General features: G+C 40.9%; 1 protein-coding gene across 2 annotated transcripts in view; it reads right to left on the bottom strand.

Moving 5' to 3' along the window:
* mdga2a (MAM domain containing glycosylphosphatidylinositol anchor 2a) overlaps window positions 1-19,431 on the bottom strand; it is a 712,576-nt gene that overhangs the window by 483,466 nt on the left and 209,679 nt on the right. For both annotated transcript variants that reach the window (XM_078406708.1, XM_078406709.1), the window contains exons 2-3: window positions 18,338-18,477; window positions 6,687-6,861 (exon numbers count right to left, since the gene is read on the bottom strand). In XM_078406708.1, the coding sequence (XP_078262834.1) occupies window positions 6,687-6,861; window positions 18,338-18,477 (315 nt within the window). The remainder of the gene's footprint in view (window positions 1-6,686; window positions 6,862-18,337; window positions 18,478-19,431) is intronic.

Raw genomic sequence — 19,431 nt, 5'->3', positions numbered from 1 at the left:
TAATCATGTGATGACTGGTTAGCAAGCAACAAAAAGCTTTTCACTGTATCTCGGAACACGTGACATGAAACTAAACTGAAACTCCATAAGGCACTTAATGACCAATTGACAAGGTCTTGTTCCAGATTTTCCTGAGAAAAGTCCCTGATTCCACGTGGAACACAGAAACACTGAATATCCTGGAGTTGCTTGCCAGCAATTTCACGACTAGGCTATGCATTCACCAGCTTTTTCACCTTTCCTCATGGCTTTTGAACGTTTGCAAGTGTTTTGTTCGGGCCATTTAAGGCTGTGCTGTGCAGGACATCATTGACCAGTTGGTGATGATTTCATGCACAAATGTCCACATGCCGATTCATACAAAGAGAGAGTGAACCTAGCAGCAGAGGCCTGGCATACTACTCAGGGAAGAACCTGGGGCAATACCTTTGCAAAGAAATGGGTGATTATCTGATGTCTCACATGGATGCTACATTGCCATTCTATGAATTATGTCAATTACCAAAAAGAAAATGGTGAAGTTCTTTTTCAAAGGTATAAATTAGGCTCTGATGGAATTTGTGCTGTCTGTACGGGGTTTTAACGTTCTCAACGTGAACACATGGAGTTGTCTCCAGTTTACTCCAGTACAGGCTTGTAGGTTAATTTGTCTTCGGTAAAAATTGCCAGTGCGCTGATCGGTGGGCTGAAGGGCCTGCTTCCATACTGTATCTCTAAACTAAACTAACCTAAATTGTCGGGTTCTAACTGCAATTTGAAGTGCAACCTAAGTGAGGAACCTTTCCATGAGTGATGATCTCTCAGAAGTTCACGAGCTGGTGAATCTTTCTACATTCCTTTGTGGGGCTAATGAGCAGACTGTTCCTTGTGCATCTGGGTGTAAAAGTTGGACCCCTCCTGCCTTCCTCTCTATCACAAAGGATCTTGAGAACCCCCCACCACGATGCTTATTTAGTAATTGCATCATATCTGGAAGGAGCAGGAATTACACATTTATATTCAATGAGGCAAAATTATCAAAAATTTCTCCAGCCTTATTTTGCAACGAGAGTTTAGTTTAGTTTAGTTAGGTTTAGAGATACAGTGTGGAAACAGGCCCTTCAGCCCACCAAGTACATGCCGATCAGCAATCCCAGTACACTGGTTTGTGCCGACAATGATCATCCATACACTAGTTCTATTCTACACACGAGGGGCAATTTACAAAATCCAATTAACCTACAAGCCAATTAACCTGCATGCCTTTGAATATGGGAGGGAACCAGAGAACCTGGATAAAACCCATATGTCATAGAGAGAATGTACAAACTCCGTATCGCCAGCATTGGGTCTGTGGTGCTGCAAGGCAGCAACTCTACCGCTGCCCCACTATGGTGCCCAGAAGTGTAAAAATTGTCCCTAGTGGGTGTAGGATAGTGTTAATGTACGGGGATCACTGGGTGGCATGGACTTGGAGGGCCGAAAAGGCCTGTTTCCGGCTGTATATATATGATGATGATGATGATGAAGTGCAATTGAAATCTAAAAAAATAATTTTCACATCAAAAGAGGAAACATCAATATGATACATTTACTAAATACTCACATCTAATACACTTCGTAACCAATTACAAAAAAATCACCATTAGTTTCTATAGCTCAAAGTCTTGTGCGCAATAAAACTTTCAGATTAATTTCCACATTCAGTTTGAAGTCAACCAACACCACCACAGTTCAAGATTCGGACACAGGTGGATTAAAACTAATTGCCAAGTTGCTACAAATAAGCTTTTTGCTTTCTTAGAATAGAAATAATTATTTTGCAGAAGACCAAAGAGTTCTCACCCTGAGGCCACCAGAGAGGTGCACACTGCACTATTATCGAGAAGTAGCTATATAAATGATATTGTGGTTCTTTATTCCCAGAATAATCCTGAGTGAATCACTTGTCCCCGACAAAAGGCAGAGAGAAGCTAATGAACAGTCTGCCACAAGGTCAATTTTGTTAACTTTATGGAGAGAAGAATAAATTGGATAATCATGGACAAGCTAATTTGAACTCAGAAGCAAAAAAAAACCTATCTGCTGGAACAGCATTTGTGGATGGAAGAAATGGTTGGCGTTTTGCGTCAAAATGTTGCATCCAGTCCATGTCATCATAATGTTCTATAAGCAGATATTCATTTAAAAATCAGGGGCATGTTTTAAAATAGAATTCAAGAAATTTGCTGAGGCTTTATAAGGCATTGGTCAGACCGCATTTGGAGTATTGTGAGCAGTTTAGGACCCCCGTACCTAAGGATGTGCTGCCGTTGGAATGGGTCCAGATGATCCCGGGGATGATTAGGTTAATGTATGATGAATTTTTGATGGCACTGGAACTCTACTCGCTGGAGTTTAGAAAGATGAGACCTGGATAGCATGGATGCAGAGAGGATGTTCCCACTAGTGGGAGAATCTAGAACCAGAGCCACAGCATCAGAATAAAAGGATGTACCTTTAGAAAGGAGATGAAGAGGAATTTATTGAGTCAGAGGGTGGAGAATCTGTGGAATTTATTGCCACAGATGACTGTGGAGGCCAAGTTATTGGGTATTTTTAAGGTGGAGATTGACAGATTCGTGATTTTTAAGGGTGCCATGAGTTACGGGGAGAAGGCAGGAAAATTGGGTTGAGAGTGAAAGATAGATCAACCATGATTGAATGGTGGAGTAGACTCAATGGACCGAAAGGCCTAATTCTGCTCCAAAGACATGAACTTATGATATAAGAATTGGAAACCCATGGTAAATGTTTGTTTGTTTGCACGAGGGAATGGTTGGAAATAAAATAACCTTTGAGTCAAAGCTAAATTCCAGTCTCTCTCTGTTCTTGGCATAGCAGCTGTTTTGGACTTTGACTCATAGAGCTTCATCTCAGAATTTGCTGATGGAGCCAATGTAGGCAAAGAGCCAAAGCCTTAACAAATTGATTGCCAAATTTACATCATAGTGTAACGGGGATATATGCAGGTGGAAAAGCTAGAAATGTAATTTTAACAGTTTTATAATCAACTAGACCAAGTGGACCCGTTGAGCCCAAACCTTTCCTGCATTCGTGCAGCACCCTCCCCTCTCCCCCTCCCCCATCCCTCCCCAAGGAGATTGATATGATTTGTATAATACACTTCTTCGGCCTCAAATGGAGTAATGCATGTGTCATCGGTCATCCCTTAAATAATATTAAATAATAGTTATTAATTCATTGAATGTATTGAATTATTGAGTTTATTGAATTTTTGATTCTGATATATTATCTCTGGGCATAGTGCTAACAGGCCTATTGTGCTGCTACAAGTAAGTGTTTCATTATAGCATTGTCAGTACATGGGACAATTAAAAACCTTTGACTCTTGATTGAAGCATGGAAAGGCGATGAACATGAACAATGGAGCAGGACCATTTATCAGAAAAGACATTTGAAACACTAGGATTCCTTGGACTGTAGTGTGAGAAAAAATACAAGCCAGTGGATGGGGGAAAGATGAAGAGTCAGTGGAGAGGACCATTAATTTAAAAATTGTCACTGAGAGCAATTGGAGCCGTTAGTTAAATTGTTTGAGTTGTTGGAGCGTGGGATGAGGAGAGAGTTAGATGATGGGTAATGGTTTGAATTGGTTCCAGCACTGACACAGGTGACAATGGATTAAATAACCTCCTTCAGTGCTGTATGCTTCATGGTTTTAGATATCATCTTCTGTCTACTGTTTTAACAGAGACATTAAGTAATTGACGCTAAACACACCAAAGAAAATAGCAGGCAAAACAATGCCATATGAATGCATTAAATTCCTCGAACAGGTGGACTCTGTTCACATCACTAGTCATCTGTCGAGCAGCTTGTTTGCCATTCCCATAACTATCAAAATCAGAACGCTGAACCTTCAGTTCGTAAGAAATTTTATTAAAGCAAACATAATTAAAAATCAGATTTTATTTCCGATTAAACAAAATATTTTTGCATGCAGAATACAGGAAATAATTAGGAAGGCAAATGGAATCTCGACCTTTGAAAGAAAGGTGGAGAGCAAGAGTCTTACTGCAGGTGTACAAGTCTTCAGTGTGTAGGATCAATTAGTGATTTGATCTTATTAAAGGAAAACATACTTAAACTGGGGTCAATGTAGAGAAGTGTCGATCTCTGGGTGAAGAGGTGGTTTTGTTATTAATGACCAAGTAGATTGGGCCTGTACTCTCTGGAATTCAAAAGACTCGGAGGTGATTGCATTGAAATGGTTTATATGCAGGGTCTTGACAAAGTACAGGTTGAGAGAGAGTTTCCCTTGATGGGGGGGGGGGGGGGGGGATATCTAGACGGGGGCGAGTATAGGATAAAGGATCATCTATTTAAGACAGAGATAAGAATGAATTTCTTCTCGAAAAGGATTGTGAATCTGCAGAATTAGTCTAATTTAGTCTAGTTTAGTTCAGAGATACAGCACAGAAACAAGCCCTTTGGCCCACTGAGTCCGCGGCGCCAGCGATTCCTGCACACTAACACTATCACTATCACTAAAAATTTTACATTTTTTACTAAAACGCAATTTGCCCACAAACCTGTACGTCTTTGGAGTGTGGGAGGAAACCGGAGCACCCGGAGAAAGCCCAAGCAGCTCAAGGGGAAATGGTACAAACTCCATATGGGCAGCACCCACAGTAAGGATCAAACCTGGGTCTCTGGCACTCTAAGGCAGCAACTCTACCGCTGCGCCACCATGCCACCCAAAATTCTTTTCCCCAAAGAAGTGCCCAACAGTTCCAACAACAATTGCTCAATCCTGATCTCCAGTGCTGCTTTTGTCGAGTTTGTGCTTTCTTCCTTGACTACCTGGGTTTCCGCTAGTTTTCTCCCATTTTCCATAAATTTTGCAAGTTAGTAGGTTAATTGGTGACTGTAATTTGCACTTACTGTGTAGGTTACTGTTAGAATCTGTGGGGAGCTGATGAGGATGTGAGGAGAACAAAATGGGATTAGTGTAGTGTTAATGTAAATGGGTGCATTTGTACTGGTTTATTATTGTCACGTGCACTGAGATTCAGATGGTCGACACAAACTTGTTGTGACACAGGGCATGTTTGATGCCTGAAATGATGCATTATGATGAGCGTTTGACAGCACTGGGCCTCTACTCACTGGAGTTGAGAAGGTTGAGGGGGGACCTCATTGAAACTTACTGAATAATGAAAGGCATAGAGAGAGTGGATGTGGAAAGGATGTTTCCACTGGTGGGCGTTCAGGACCAGAGGTCATCGCCTCAGAATTAAAGGGTGCTCTTTTAGAAAGGAGGTGAGGAGGAAATTCTTTAGTCAGAGGGTAGTTAATCTGTGGAACTCATTGCCAGAGGGCTGTGGAGGTCAAGTCAGTGGATATTTTTAAGGTAGAGATATACAAATTATTGATTAGAACGGGTGTCAAGGTTTATGGGGAGGGTAGGAAAATGGGATTAGGTGGCAGAGATCAGCCACGATTGTATGGCAGAGTGGACTTGATGGGCCGAATGGCCAAATTCTATTCTAAAAACTTGTGAACTTGGGTTTCTAGCTCCATTGCTGAAAGAGCCACAATCTTAATGAGTGTTGGAAAATGAGATCTGAGGGGACACAAAGCTTGGTCCTGCTCCAATTTGTTATTTTCTAACATTAACCTCCCATTCAAACTGCTCCTTTTTCCCCAGGTTATCTGTTGAAAACTGAAAGCAAGGCTACTCAGATAAATTGATCAAAAATTAGAAACTGGACTAGATCAAAGCCGACAGCAAAAAAAGCACAGCTGAGGTTCATTCTACCCTTTCCTAATGAAAATGCGTGTCCAGGCAGGATTATAGTCGGAGACTATGCTTGAGACCATTGTATGGTTTAAACAATTGTTCCAAGTGAAATCAAAGAGCTCCCCGTTCTTTCTAGGGATAAGTCACTGAGAGATGCCTCTACTTTAATATTACAGAGAGATTCACACACAAGAGTTGTTATCACGCCATTTGATGCAGCAAATTATTTCTGCAATTAGTAAAGGCTCATTTTCGGTGACACAAGATTTTGGACCAGTAATCATACCCCTCGGTTTATCGGACTCCTTTGAAGATGTGACTGCTGATTATGAGTCCTGTTCCTTACTCATATTTGTAACCTTTCAAATATCACAAAATATTTGTTGTGTATTGATCATTTCAAACCATTGAAATGACGCAAACTTTGATTGAATTAATAAACAGAAATCTACAGAACACGAAACTCTGCTAGTCATTCACAATGTGCAACATGGAAAGATAAGCTTAAGTTGTTTATATTGCAAACATACACTCTGCAGAATTAATCAGTTGTTATTTTCAGCAAATATAATTTCATTTTTCTTATGCATTCAGAAATGAGGATTTAAATCCATGTGCAACCATAACTCTAACAGTGATATTAATAACACGCCACTTATGTCCCAGGAGGCTCTCAGCTCAACAGCATGTCCCCAAACAACAGGCAGAAGAGGAGATTTGTGGATAACAACATCAATTACAGATTTCTCTTCTGCCACATCTTTCAGTAACACAGCTTCAGCAATCAAAGCAGTAACCAACCAAAGGTCCTCTACAGCAATCATGAACTTTGCTGGGACTGGATCAGTGCAGGTCTGAATACTGTGGGTGAAAAATGTCAGTGTGCTCGCTCGTTACTTACAGTAAACATCTACTCTGATGGACTTGATTGCAGGGGTACTCAAGCCATTGTCGGCCTTGCAGTAGTAGCGGCCTCCCTGGTGACGCTGGATTCTGGTGATCCTCAAGGTCTCGTTGAAGACACTGTTATCGTGGAACCTGTCTGAGGCACTTCCTGCTGTTTTGGTCCATCTGATCTGAGCAAGTAACATTAGAGATGGTTATTAACTTTGATACAGAACGCAGAGCCACAGAGCCCATCGGGCAAAAAGGTGCAGAAGTGTGAAAACGCACACCACCAGATTCAGGGACTGTTTCTTCCCAGCTGTTATCAGGCAACTGAACCATCCTACTGCAACTAGAGAGCAGTCCTGAACAACTCAATGGTGACTCACGGACTATCTTTGATGAGATTTTACTGGCTTTATCTTGCACTAAACGTTATTCCCTTATCGTGTATCTGTACACTTGATTGTAATCGTGTACTATCTTTCCGCTGACTGGTTACCACGCAACAACAGCTTGTCACATGTACCTCCGTACACGTGACAATAAACTAAACTGAACTGAGTAAAAGCACCTTCATTCAACAGAGTCGTGCAGCACGGGAACAGGCCCAAACTTGTCCATGCTGAACGAGTTGCTCCATCTACACTAGTCCCACCGGCGCACATTTGCTCCATATCCCTTTAATCCTTTCCTATTCATGCACCTGTCCGAATGTCTTTTAAATGTTGTACATAATACCTCTCTCAACTACCTCCTCTGGCAGCTCATTCAATAGTCAAAGTTCAAAGAAAGTTTACCAATTGTGCGCTATATTGATAGGAAATTATCTTAGTTCTACAGAATATAAAAGATATGTAGGAATATACTGACAAAAACAAGGTCAGATCCAAAGTTTGTGTTAATGCATCAAAAATAGGAGGGGAAAAAATCCTGGAATCCTGGCAGGTCAGGCAACATCTATGCAGAGAGGTAAAGTGTGGGAAGGAACTGCAGATGCTAGTTTACACCAAAGACAGACACAAAATGCTGGAGAAAATCAGCAAGTCAGGCAGCATTTGTGAAGCAAAGGAATAGGTAACATTTCGGATCAAGACCCTTCTTCATACTCTTCTGTTTAAAGAAAGGTCTTGGCCCAAAACATCACCTGTTCCTTTCCTCCAGAGCTCCTGCTAGACCCGTTGAGTTACTCCTGCATTTTGTCTCTATCTTCCATGCAGAGAGGAATAGGACGGGATAGGATAGGATAGGATAGGATAGGATAGGATTTGATATGGACGAGTGTAAATGGGACATGTTGGTTGACATGGGCAAGTTGGGCCAAAGGGCCTGTTTCCACAGTGTATGAGTCTATGAGAGAAACAAAGGTAAAGTTTCAAGTCAATTACTATTCTACCGCACTGGAAAAATTTAGAAAAACAAGCACGCTTAAACTCAGAGAGAGGGGAAGGGATGTTGAGAAGAAAATTAATGTCTGACAGAGAGATGAGACCAAAGAAAGTAGGATGCACAGATTAATGATGATGAAGGAATGGTGTTTCATGTTTGGTAATGATAGCTAATCTGTTTGGGGAAGGTGTTAACGGGGAGGTCAAGGGAAATAAATAAGAATTGCAAGATAAAAAACAGCAGTGGTGGCCAGAAATCTGCAATAAAAGAAGATGCTGGAAAAAAACATGGCAGTTTGGGCAACATCTGTGCAGAGTGAAAAACTGAGTTACATCATAACTACCCGAGGACAGAACAGTAAGCAAAAAACTGTAAACGCCAGAAATCAGAACTGCAGATGCTGGTTTATACCGAAGATAGACACAAAGTGCTGGAGTAACTCTTCTGGTCAGGCAGCATCTTTGGAGAAAAATGATGGGTGATGCGAGGGGTCAGGACCCTTCTTCAGACTGAAAGTAGAGGGGAGGGAGATACCATGAGGAGATTTCGCAGTGGAGCCAACAAAATGTGTAAAAAGGAACTGCAAATGCTGGTTTATTCTTCTTTCGTGTCCATCATCTAAGTTTCAAATGTTCGGCCAGGCTCTTGCACAGTGGACATCCTTCTTGTTTGCCACCGCATCTTAGTAGGTGTGGCATGGATGGTACAGATATTCCACATTCAATGCTGGTTTATACCAAAGATATGCAAAAAGTGCTGGACTAACTCATCGGGTCAGGCAGCATCTCTGGAGAAAAAGGATGGGTGATGTTTCGAGTCGACTAAAGTGCTAACCCTGTATCAATTCATCACCCAAAACTACATCCCAACCAGTTTCTCTCTCCACGGATACTGCCTGACCTGCTGGCTGCTCAGAGTACTCTTTATTTTGGCCTGCCACCTGACGCTGTGTGGGAAACCTCACAGATGTATGTTTCACTCTCATGTATCTCCCATCTCTTTATGCCTCCTCCAGACTGGTTGAAATTAACAAATCTTGAGCACCTTTTCCAAGTCAACACCTGCTCTAAGAAGACATCTGCCTTCTTACTCTCCACCTATCAAGGCATTCTCTTCTGAGGACATCTGAAGAAGGGTCCGACTTAAAAGGTTACCTATTCTCCAGAGATGCTGCCTGACCCACTGAGTTACTCCAGTATTTTGTGCCTATCCTCAAGGCATTCTCTCCATCCTTCCCCTGCTAGGTCAAACATACCTATTTTCTAAACATAACCAAATTCACCTGTGTAAATAGAAAAATAGTTTTTAATTCAACAGGGAAGTGATAATGCCCACCAAAGCTCAAATAAAGGAAGATCGTCAACCTAAATCATTAAGTCTGCATCTCTTTCACAGGGGCACAATGGTAGAGCTGCTGCCTTACAGCACCAGAGACTGAGGTTCGATCCTGACTACCGGTGCTGTCTGTATGGAGTTTGTACGTTCTCCCTGTGAAAGCGTGGGTTTCTCCCGGGTGCTCTGGTTTCCTCCCATATTCCAAGGACATGCAGGTTTGTAGGTTAATTGGTGTTTGTAATTTGCCCCAAGTGAATGTAGGTTGCATCAATGGGATAACATAGAACTAGCATGCAGGTAATCAATGGTTGACATGGACTCGATGGTGAATCCTCAAAGTATATTAAAAGTAAAGGGCAGATGGACACAAAATGCTGGAGTAACTCAGCGGGACAGACAACATCTCTTGAGAGAAGGAAAGTGATGTTTTGACCTCACCTGTTCCTTTCCTCCAGAGATGCTGCCTGTCCCGCTGAGTTACTCCAGCATTTTGTGTCTATCTTTGATTTAACCAAGCATCTGCAGTTCCTTCCTATGCACAAAAGGGCAGTTGGGGTGTGAAAGCTCGCATAGGAAGAGATATAGAGGTGCAAGTGCTTAGTTCCCTGAAAGTGTGGCATAAGGCATGATTACCTTCAGCAGCCAGGGCAGTGAATAAAAGTGTTGGGACACCATGTTGTAGTTGTACAAAATGTTGGTCTGACCGCACTTGGAGTATTGTATGTAGTTCTGGTTGCCACATTACAGAAAGGATTTGAGTACCCGGAGAGGGTACAGAAAAGATTCATGAGGATGTTGCCCGGATTGGAGGGCTTGAGTTTTAACGAGTGTTTGGAAAGACTGGGACTGTTTTTCCTTTAGCAATGAGTAAAGCCTGGAATGATATGGAATTAATTGAGGCAATGGGATAAGTCTGGGTAAGCATCATGGTAGGCATGAAGGGCCTGTCTCGATGCTGTACAACTTTACCATTCTATGGTCCAATGGTACCTCGTGAACACATTATTTCATACCCATATAACTTGCAGTGCTGGCTTGAAGGACCGAATGGCCTACACCTATTGTCTACTATCTGACACCTTGATTTTGGGACACTGTCAGACAATTCATATCATGCTGTCACAGGTTGCAAATCACTTACACACAGCTTTGTACTTAGGTTTACGACAGGAGACGACTGGGCAGGTGTTAACACATCACCAAGCATTTGGTCTTTGAGGCAAACTTTCAACACCTTTTAAATTATTCAGAATCTCATCAAGGTTAAAAATTGTCACCAATTTGATCAGTGAGAATATGACAACAAATTTGATCTTGTGGTTACTAACCCCTTTATTCAGCATCAAATATGTAGAATGTGACCCAGAGAAGGTGCTTGCTATCACGGCATTGAAGATAAATTAATATGTTTTCTCTAAACGCTTTCCGGCAAGAAAGTGCATGAGACTGCTGAAAGTTTTGTTTGGTCTGTTTGAATTGAAAGCCATTTGCATCATTTTCCAAATGACATGGATGACGGACACTTGGAATACCCGTGAATGTAGAATTTAAGAGAGAAGATTAAAGTGGCTGCAATCCTAAAATACTTGCACTTTCATTGTCTGTTTTAAATCCCTTCATAACAGGCTGCTGCACATGTAGCATGTTGTTGTTGTTCTTCCTTCGGGTTCGAAGATGACCATGACTTCACTTTCAGTTGGTGGATTGGTGACTGTGGGTCCGGAAGTGACATAGGCTAATGTTCACTCATAATTGGATACAGATTGGTCAGAAAAAGATGCAAAGTGCTGGAGAGTCACAGCGGGTCAGGCAGCATCTCTGAAGGACAAGGAAAGGTGGCGCTCCTATCTCCCCCTCCTCTAACACCTGCATTATTTCATTTAGCTTCACAATTTGCAACTCTTCAATCCCTTTGTCATTTTGTCTTTTTATCTCTGGCCTTTGTCCAACCATCTGCCTATCAAAAGAAAACCTTCGCCTGTATCAATCTATTGCCTGCTAGGCTTTGTCCTGGCCCTCCTCTCTTCCAGCTTTCTTCCTCCCCACCAACATAATCAATCTGAAGAAGTGTCCCAAACCCAAAACATCGCCTATCCGTGTTCTCCAGACTTGCTGCCTCATCCGCTGAAAGAGTTTTTTAGGTTTAGTTTTAGAGATACAGCGTGGAAACAGGCGCGTCGGCCCACCAAGTCCACGTTGACCAATGATCACTAATACACTAGTTTCATCCGACACACTAGGGACAATTTACAGAAGCCAATTGACCTACAAATCTGCACATCTTTGGAATGTGGGAGGAAACCAGAGCACCCGAGGAAAACCCATGCGGCCACAGGGAGAATGCACAAACTCCGCACAGGCAGCACCCATAATCAGGACTGAACCCAGGTCTCCAGTGCTGTTAGGAAGCAGTTCTACCGCTGCGCCACTGTGCCACCTGTACTCCAGCACTTTGTGTCGCTTTTTTTGTAAACCAGCATCTGCAGTTCCTGGTTTCTATAGATTGGTCTTATTCCGCCCCCATACCAATTCTTAATAATCGTTCTATAAACAAAACAAACTGACTCGGTCAGCTGCAGGAAGAGTGGCTAACTGTACCTACATTAAAAGATGGTTATTCAGGCATCTATACAGAAGACTGGGCATGGAGCGATAATATTCCTAATACTGTGGTAAAGTAGGCTGCAAATGGTTAAACATTTTTTTTTGAAAGAATACTTTAGTAGTACAGATAAATAAACCAATTGTGTGTATGAAGATACAGCAGGAGCCGGGACGTTTTTATTTCTCCATGTGAAATTTACCGCTGTGAATGTATAATTTTATTAGAACTGTCTCTCCATTGAAAATTTATTGCAGTAGAAAGTGTAAACACAGTTAAAAGTTATATTGACAATTTGGACTGTAATTCAGAAATTATAACAAGCATACATGGTATCGTAGACAGTGAAGGTGGTTTTGAAGAGTTCCAGTTTGAACTTGAGCAAGTGGACAAATAGCTGATGGTGTTAAATTCAGATAAGTGGGAGATGTGGCATTTTTGGGATGTCAAACCAGGGCAGGACCTTCACAGTGAACAGTAGAGCCCTGGGGAGTGTCGTAGAGCAGTAGGATCTAGGAAGACAAGTGTATAGTTCCCTGAAAATATCATTGGAAACATATAGAGTGGTAAAGAGGCTTTTGGCAATTGGACATCATCAGTCAGGGAATTGAGCATAAAAGATGGAATATTATGGTACAGTTGTACAAGATGTGGTGAAGCTACACCTGGGAGTGTTGAGTTCTGTTTTGGTCACCCTGCTATCAGAACAATGTCATTAAGCTGTAAAGAGTGCAGAGAAAATTTACATTGATGTCGCCGGGACTCGAGGACCTGAACTATAGGGAGAGGTTAGGCACCTGTTTGGCCCACTTGCCCAGAACTGTATTGCTTGCAATGCAGGAAGCTGAGAGGTGATATTTTAAGTGGTGTATAAAATTATGAGAGCACTAGATCGGGTGAATACCCAGAGTCTTTTTCTCTGCAAATGAGAATCAAGAACTAGAGGGCATAGCTTTAATGTGAGAGGGGAAAGATCTAATAGGAACCTGAGGGGCAACTTTTTTTATACACACAGAGGATGGTGGGAATATGGAATGAGCTGCTGGAGGAAATGGTTGATAACCAATAACCAAACATTTAAAAGACCTTTGGACGGGTACATGAACAGGAAAAGTTTTGAGGGATATGAGCCAGACCCAAGCAAATGCGACGTATAGTTGGGGCATTGTGTTTGGAATAGATGAGTTGAGCTGATGGACCTGTCACCATGTTGTATGACTCTATGACACTAACATTTTAAGAAGCATCAAATAGCTAACACAAGTTCCCAGACAGGAGAGGAAAAAGAGTTGAAGGCTTGATCAAGCCAGTTGGGAAAGGGAGTGTCTCAAAGGAAAGTTTCAATTATAATAATTGATGGCAAAGTGATTTTACCACCAGGATGTTACTGGCAAATGCCAGCATGTGGACCACTCGGACAAGGGCAGCAGTTGGGAAGGACGACATGGTCAGAAGTCATGCCTTACTTGATTGTCCACAGATTCAACCCAGCGCAATTATAGGCATGTGTACATTTCAGCTTGTAGCATAGAGACATAGAAAGAGAGTTCATAAGTGATAGAAGCAGAATTAGGCCATTCAGTCCATCCTACTCCACCATTCAATCATGGATGATCTATCTTTTCCTCTTAACCCTATTCTCCTGCCTTCGCCCCATCATCCCTGACACCCGTACTAATCAACAATCTATCTATCTCTGCCTTAAAAATATCCATTGATTTGGCCTCTTGTGTTATTTGCTCTTGCACCAAGGTTATCTCTCAATTTCAAATGAAGTTATTTCATCACAAAATAAGTATTTTTATTGTTATTTATCAAGAATTCACTGGAACCAATGGTGATTCAATTACTGGTCTGTTTGTAACTTAAGCAGGCAGAGGAGGGGAGAGATCCTGCAGAAAGCACTGGTGGAATAAGTGTTATTAGCTAATTGTGAAGTCTTTTGTATTGAACACAAGGCATGGCATATCACGGTAAACATGGTTCACCTGTACTAGTACATATGGAACAGCCTAACTATGAAAATCTGCCAAAACCTGATCAGATCTGAAAGGAAGCATACAGTTCCAATGTCTACTTCAAGCAGTGAAAATGATTGTAAATTAATTTATTGCACCTCTGAAATCCTCATTCATTCAATTCCGAGGAGCTGGCACCGAAAGTCACACTACCAGCCATATAGTATGAAAGTCTTTTGATTTCCGTGATCCATGTTGTCCCCAGATGCTAAGCATTTGCAGCTGCTGGAGATAATTTAATATGAAGAACTGTGACCTAAATTCAGCCTAGATATTTTAAACAGAATGGTGTGCAATTACAGTTAACAAAGGACTAAATGACTCTGCATTTATCATTCGTCTCAGAAAGTGTCAGGATTTTCCTGATTAGATATTAATATGAAGAAAGAGAGTATTTAACGTTTATTGACTTCCAAGATCATCTGAGAAGCAGGGAAATTATGTGTTCTCTTTTTGTGGCAATGGTATGTTGTCAAATTCAGAAGATAACAGAACCAAGGTCCCAGGACATCCCAGAATCAAGTTCAAACTGCTAACCTTCTTGCAAATGTTACAAATGAGAATCAATTTTATCTAAGCTCCAAGGTAGATTTTCGAGTGAACCTGTACATTATTTTAGTTTGATTTCTGCCAAAACTATCCAAGATCCATGTGGCAGCACGTCGGTCGGTGCAGGGGTAGAGTTACTGTCTGACAGTGTCAGAGACCCGGGTACAATCGTGACTAAGGGCGCTGTCTATATGGAGTTTCTACGTCCTCCCTGTGACGGTATGGGTTTTCTTCAGGAGCTCCGGTTTCCTCCCACACTCCAAAGACATGGGTTAATTCGGCTTCGGTGAAAATTGTAAATTATCCTTAGTGTGTAGGATAGTGCTAGTGCTCAGGGATCACTGGTCGCTGCAGACTTGGTGGGCCTTCGTGCTTGTTGTTTCCATGCTGTATCTCAATAAAACTAAAACTAAAAAAAAAAAATCAATGGTGGTCCCGTAGTTGCAGAAACTGAACAGGGACTGAAATTGGACTCAACTGATCCAATCTGTTTGGAGTTGTTTACAGTTCTGGGTGCTTCATTATATAATGGATAGACCAGTGACTGCAATGGCGCACTGTAGATTCACAAAGACATGACCCAGGTTACAGAGAAACTTGGAGCTATATTAAGTGGCAATCCATGGGGGATTTCTTGACGGAATGAGTGATGGAATGAATCTGTAGCCCAAATCAAAAGGGAACACAAAGAGACAAATCAGAGAATTTATAGGGGAAGATAGAAAAAATGTCCTTGCTTGGTTAATGGTCACAGTGTGTATGCAATCATCATTTCAAAACCTCTGTTGAAGCAGAGTCTCTTAATTCTCCCAAGTGAAGGCAAAAATGTGATTAAAACATGCAGGAATTATGTAGGAGCAAAAGGTACAGCCCAGATTCAAATATAAAATTGCCCTCCCCCCTAGTTTAATCTATATTTGGCAGAATGCAATAGCCTAGTAAATATTCAGCAAACACTATTTTTATGGTTTTAGCATTCCAGGCATATCGGTTGTATTTATTACTTGGTGAGATATACCAGATACATTTGAAATAATTATATTAACTTTTTGAACCTTGCAGGATGAGGCAGGCCTTCAACCAGTCTGTTAATAGATTTGCAGTATACATAAACAACTGTTGTCTCATTATCTATGATTATTTACTGCTCTGTTTAGAATATTGATGGTAATTTGTTATGGAGCTTTATACATTCCAGTGCCTCTAGCTGCTGCAAATATTCTGCAGCTGAAGATAGCAAAGGGATCTTAGCATCAGATAAGCTTATTTTAGAAAATACCATTAATATAGATTAAGCATTATCAATAGTATCTGGCTTGATCTGGCAAGAAGCAAATCCCAATCTTCAAAAGGAATAATTATGCCACTCATCTCAATTCTTGTATTGCATTGTAATCCTGGTTTAAATGCAATGTTACATAAAATAATTCACAGAAAACTTAATGTTTGCATCTATTAGAATTTTTGTTTAATTAGGGTTGAGATTTTAATTGAAGAGTGCCTTGAAGAAAATAATGTTGTTTGAATTAACATGAAAGTGTGCAGATGAACAAGATGATAATCTGAAATTAAAAAGAAAACTGAAAATGCAGGAAATGCTCAACAGATCAGGCAGCAGCCGGTAATGAGCAGAGTTTAAGCTGAAAATTTGAGTGGAGACCCTTGGCCACACAAAGTGAGGTTGAATCAATCCGCCAGTCAATCCCCATCGTAAACAGTAAGCACTTGATATTCTCAACTGAAGTTGAAAAGCTCTGCCTCTCTGTGTTACCATGACCCAGTTCATGTCCCAATGAATCTACAGTGTGCAATTCCACTTGTTATTTATAAACTGATCAAAGCACAGAAGGAGATCTGCATAAAAAGTGGCAGAGAATTTGTGGCTTTTTATTTTGCCTCATGAAAAAATGTATTCTCCCCCAATCCTTGCAATGATTTAAGAAAATCAAGTTGTGTAGGAAAATATAGTGAGGCCCAGCGCAAATTGGAGGAACAGCATCTCATATTTCGCTTGGGCAGTTTACACCCCAGCGGTATGAACATAGACTTCTCTAACTTCCGATAGTTCCTCTGTCCCTCTCTTTCCCCTCCCCTTCCCAGTTCTCCCACTGTCTTCCTGTCTCCTACCACATCCTATCTTTATCCCACCCCCTCTCCTGACATCAGTCTGAAGAAGGGTCTCGACCCAAAACGTCACCCATTCCTTCTCTCCTGAGATGCTGCCTGACCCGCTGAGTTATTCCAGCATTTTGTGTCTACCTTCTAAGAAAATCAAGTGTTCAATTGCTAATGGGAGGAACAGGAGATTAAGATGGAGTGAGGAATAAGTTTACAAAATGTTAAACAATTCAGTGTTTTACTTTGCTGATGACCCAATATTCCTTCTCCAAAACAACAAACTTATTTTTCCCTCCTATCATAAATAAGGTCTAGAATCTAGATCCTAAATTATAATCACAAACGATCATAATAATAATAATAATGCATTTTATTTATATAGCGCTTTTCATATACTCAAAGACGCTTTACAGAGATTTTGAGAACATAGGGAAATGAATAAATAGATAAATAAGTAAATAAATAAATGAACAGAGAAAGGAGACAGAAGGTGAGGTGACCTTCAGTGGTTGAAGGCAGTACTGAACAGGTGAGACTTCAGCGATGTGGTGAATGTGGTGAGTGTGGATCATGAACTAAAAATCACACGCACCCACCCCTCAAAAATCCATGGCTCCAGTCCACTCCTCTAAACCATGGGATTGCTGAGTGTTGCCTAACCAACTCCACTGAATACTGAAAAGGTTTGTGGAATTATATTTTAAAATAATTTCCACCTAGCAATCAAAAAAGATAAAAGGTGATGCCACAAACTAAAAAGAAAGAGAATCCAATAAAATGGAAACATCCATCAGATAATCTATGAAGTCAACAAATTTTGGAAAAGCAAAAACACAACACAAACTGCTGGAGGAACTCAATGGGTTAGGCTGCATCTGTGGAGGCAAAGGGATAGTCGACATTTTGGGTCAAGACCCTGCATCAGGACTGAGAGTGTAAAGGTGCAACAGCCAGTATAAGGAGGTAAGGAGGAAGGATGGAGTAGCACAATGGGGACACAGTGGCGCAGCGGTAGAATAAGCAATAGGTTGAACAGAGCTGACAAGCAATAACATGAAATAATCTGAAAGATATTTTAAGGAAGTTTTACATATAATGTTCCTTTCTCATTCACAGCCAAGATACGGAAGTTTTGTGCCTGGTGAAATTTTATTGACACGTCTGACACCAGAATTCTCAAGTCAGTTTTCAACAGTTAGGAGCAACATAAATGTCTCTTACCTCCCATTGCAACTTGTGTCAGTCCCAATCTCAGAAGAAAACTTACTTCTGTATAAGTAATTCATTACTGCATTAAATGGCCTGAATTATGTTGCTAAAACAATGTCATTTAATACCAAAATTAGGATCTATTATTGAGTTATATGCCATAGTTATTGGGCACAGGATTGTGATCACTAAACATATTTCACACAGGACCCTTGCATCTGGGGTACAGAGGAGAATTCTTTCTTCCCAATGGGCAAACTTAAAATTAAATTGATAGGGCAATGCTTCACTGACTGTATAAAGCGCTCCTTGAATTATACTTGCAAAGAACATCTTAACTATTTCTAAACTATTGATTGCCAGAAATAATTTGATAAAATAGCATGCATGAAAAATAAGTACAGTGGTAATTCTGCAAGGAAATGTCAGGGTTTGTTTTTCATTCACCTGTGGCCGCGGGTGGCCTCGAACAAGGCAGGTAAGCTCCAAGGTTTCTCCTTCCCGAATTGTGTACACTCTCTCTGTATATCGTTCCTCTTCGATGTTGCATGCTTGACCAGAGTGCATGATGCTTACAGTCGGTGGAGCTACAGAAAGAAAAGGTGCAAACAGCGGCAATTACTCAAATGCTTGAAAAGCATCTCTTGTTCATTGCAAAATCCCAAAACATTTTCATTCACAATCAACACATTCAACTGCTGTAACTCTGAATCTCAGAGCTTTTTTTCCCATATAGATTGATTATATATTATATATATATATATATATATATATAACATATATATAAAAAAATCTATGCAGAAAAAAATGTATGAACATAACCGAGATACTGCATTGCTTGCAAACGTAGTAAATATTTCCATCTTTTTCCATAAACAAACCTTTGGACTTAAGAACATTGTTAGAATTCTGCACTAAAATTCTGAATTGATTAGTGCCAGTGGCTAATAAACCAGGTGCATGCACAAGAAAATCGAGTATGAGAGATTGGGTAGAGTTGTCATATTAAACGCTTTGCTGATCATTATATAGCTGTACCTAAACAATGAGAATTCAATGCCTAACAAAACATCAAACAATGGAAGATAATTCTCCACAAAACAGAGAAGAGTGGTCAGTGTTGGAACAGACATACATCTCATTCACTACATTCCTATTCACACAGCATGGCTCAGTGATGATATTTTGATCTCCATGTCTGAAGAGAGTGTTTTCTTGTGAGGTTCATTAATTGAACTTCACAAGAACAGTCAAACAAGAGCACATGGGCACCAGGCCCCTCAAGCCCGCTCTGCCTTTCAATATGTGCATGGTTGATCTAAGCGGATCTCAACTCCTCGTCATTACCAGTTTCCCCAAAACCTCAATTCCTCACTCTTTCAAATATTTATCTATCGCCATCTTAAACCTGGCCTCTCCCTTCCTCAGGGCCATAGAATTCCAGACATTCCAGACCAAGAGCAGCAAGGAGTAGCTAAAAGCACAGGGAAGGCCGAGGCTTTCCATAAACCAAGAGTCTTTGATGCAAGCTAAGAGAAGGC

The sequence above is a fragment of the Rhinoraja longicauda genome, chromosome 10, assembly GCF_053455715.1.
Source record: "Rhinoraja longicauda isolate Sanriku21f chromosome 10, sRhiLon1.1, whole genome shotgun sequence".
Classification (NCBI taxonomy): domain Eukaryota; kingdom Metazoa; phylum Chordata; class Chondrichthyes; order Rajiformes; family Arhynchobatidae; genus Rhinoraja; species Rhinoraja longicauda.
Note: the sequence above shows the minus strand (reverse complement) of the source record. Positions and strands in the feature narration are given on the sequence as shown.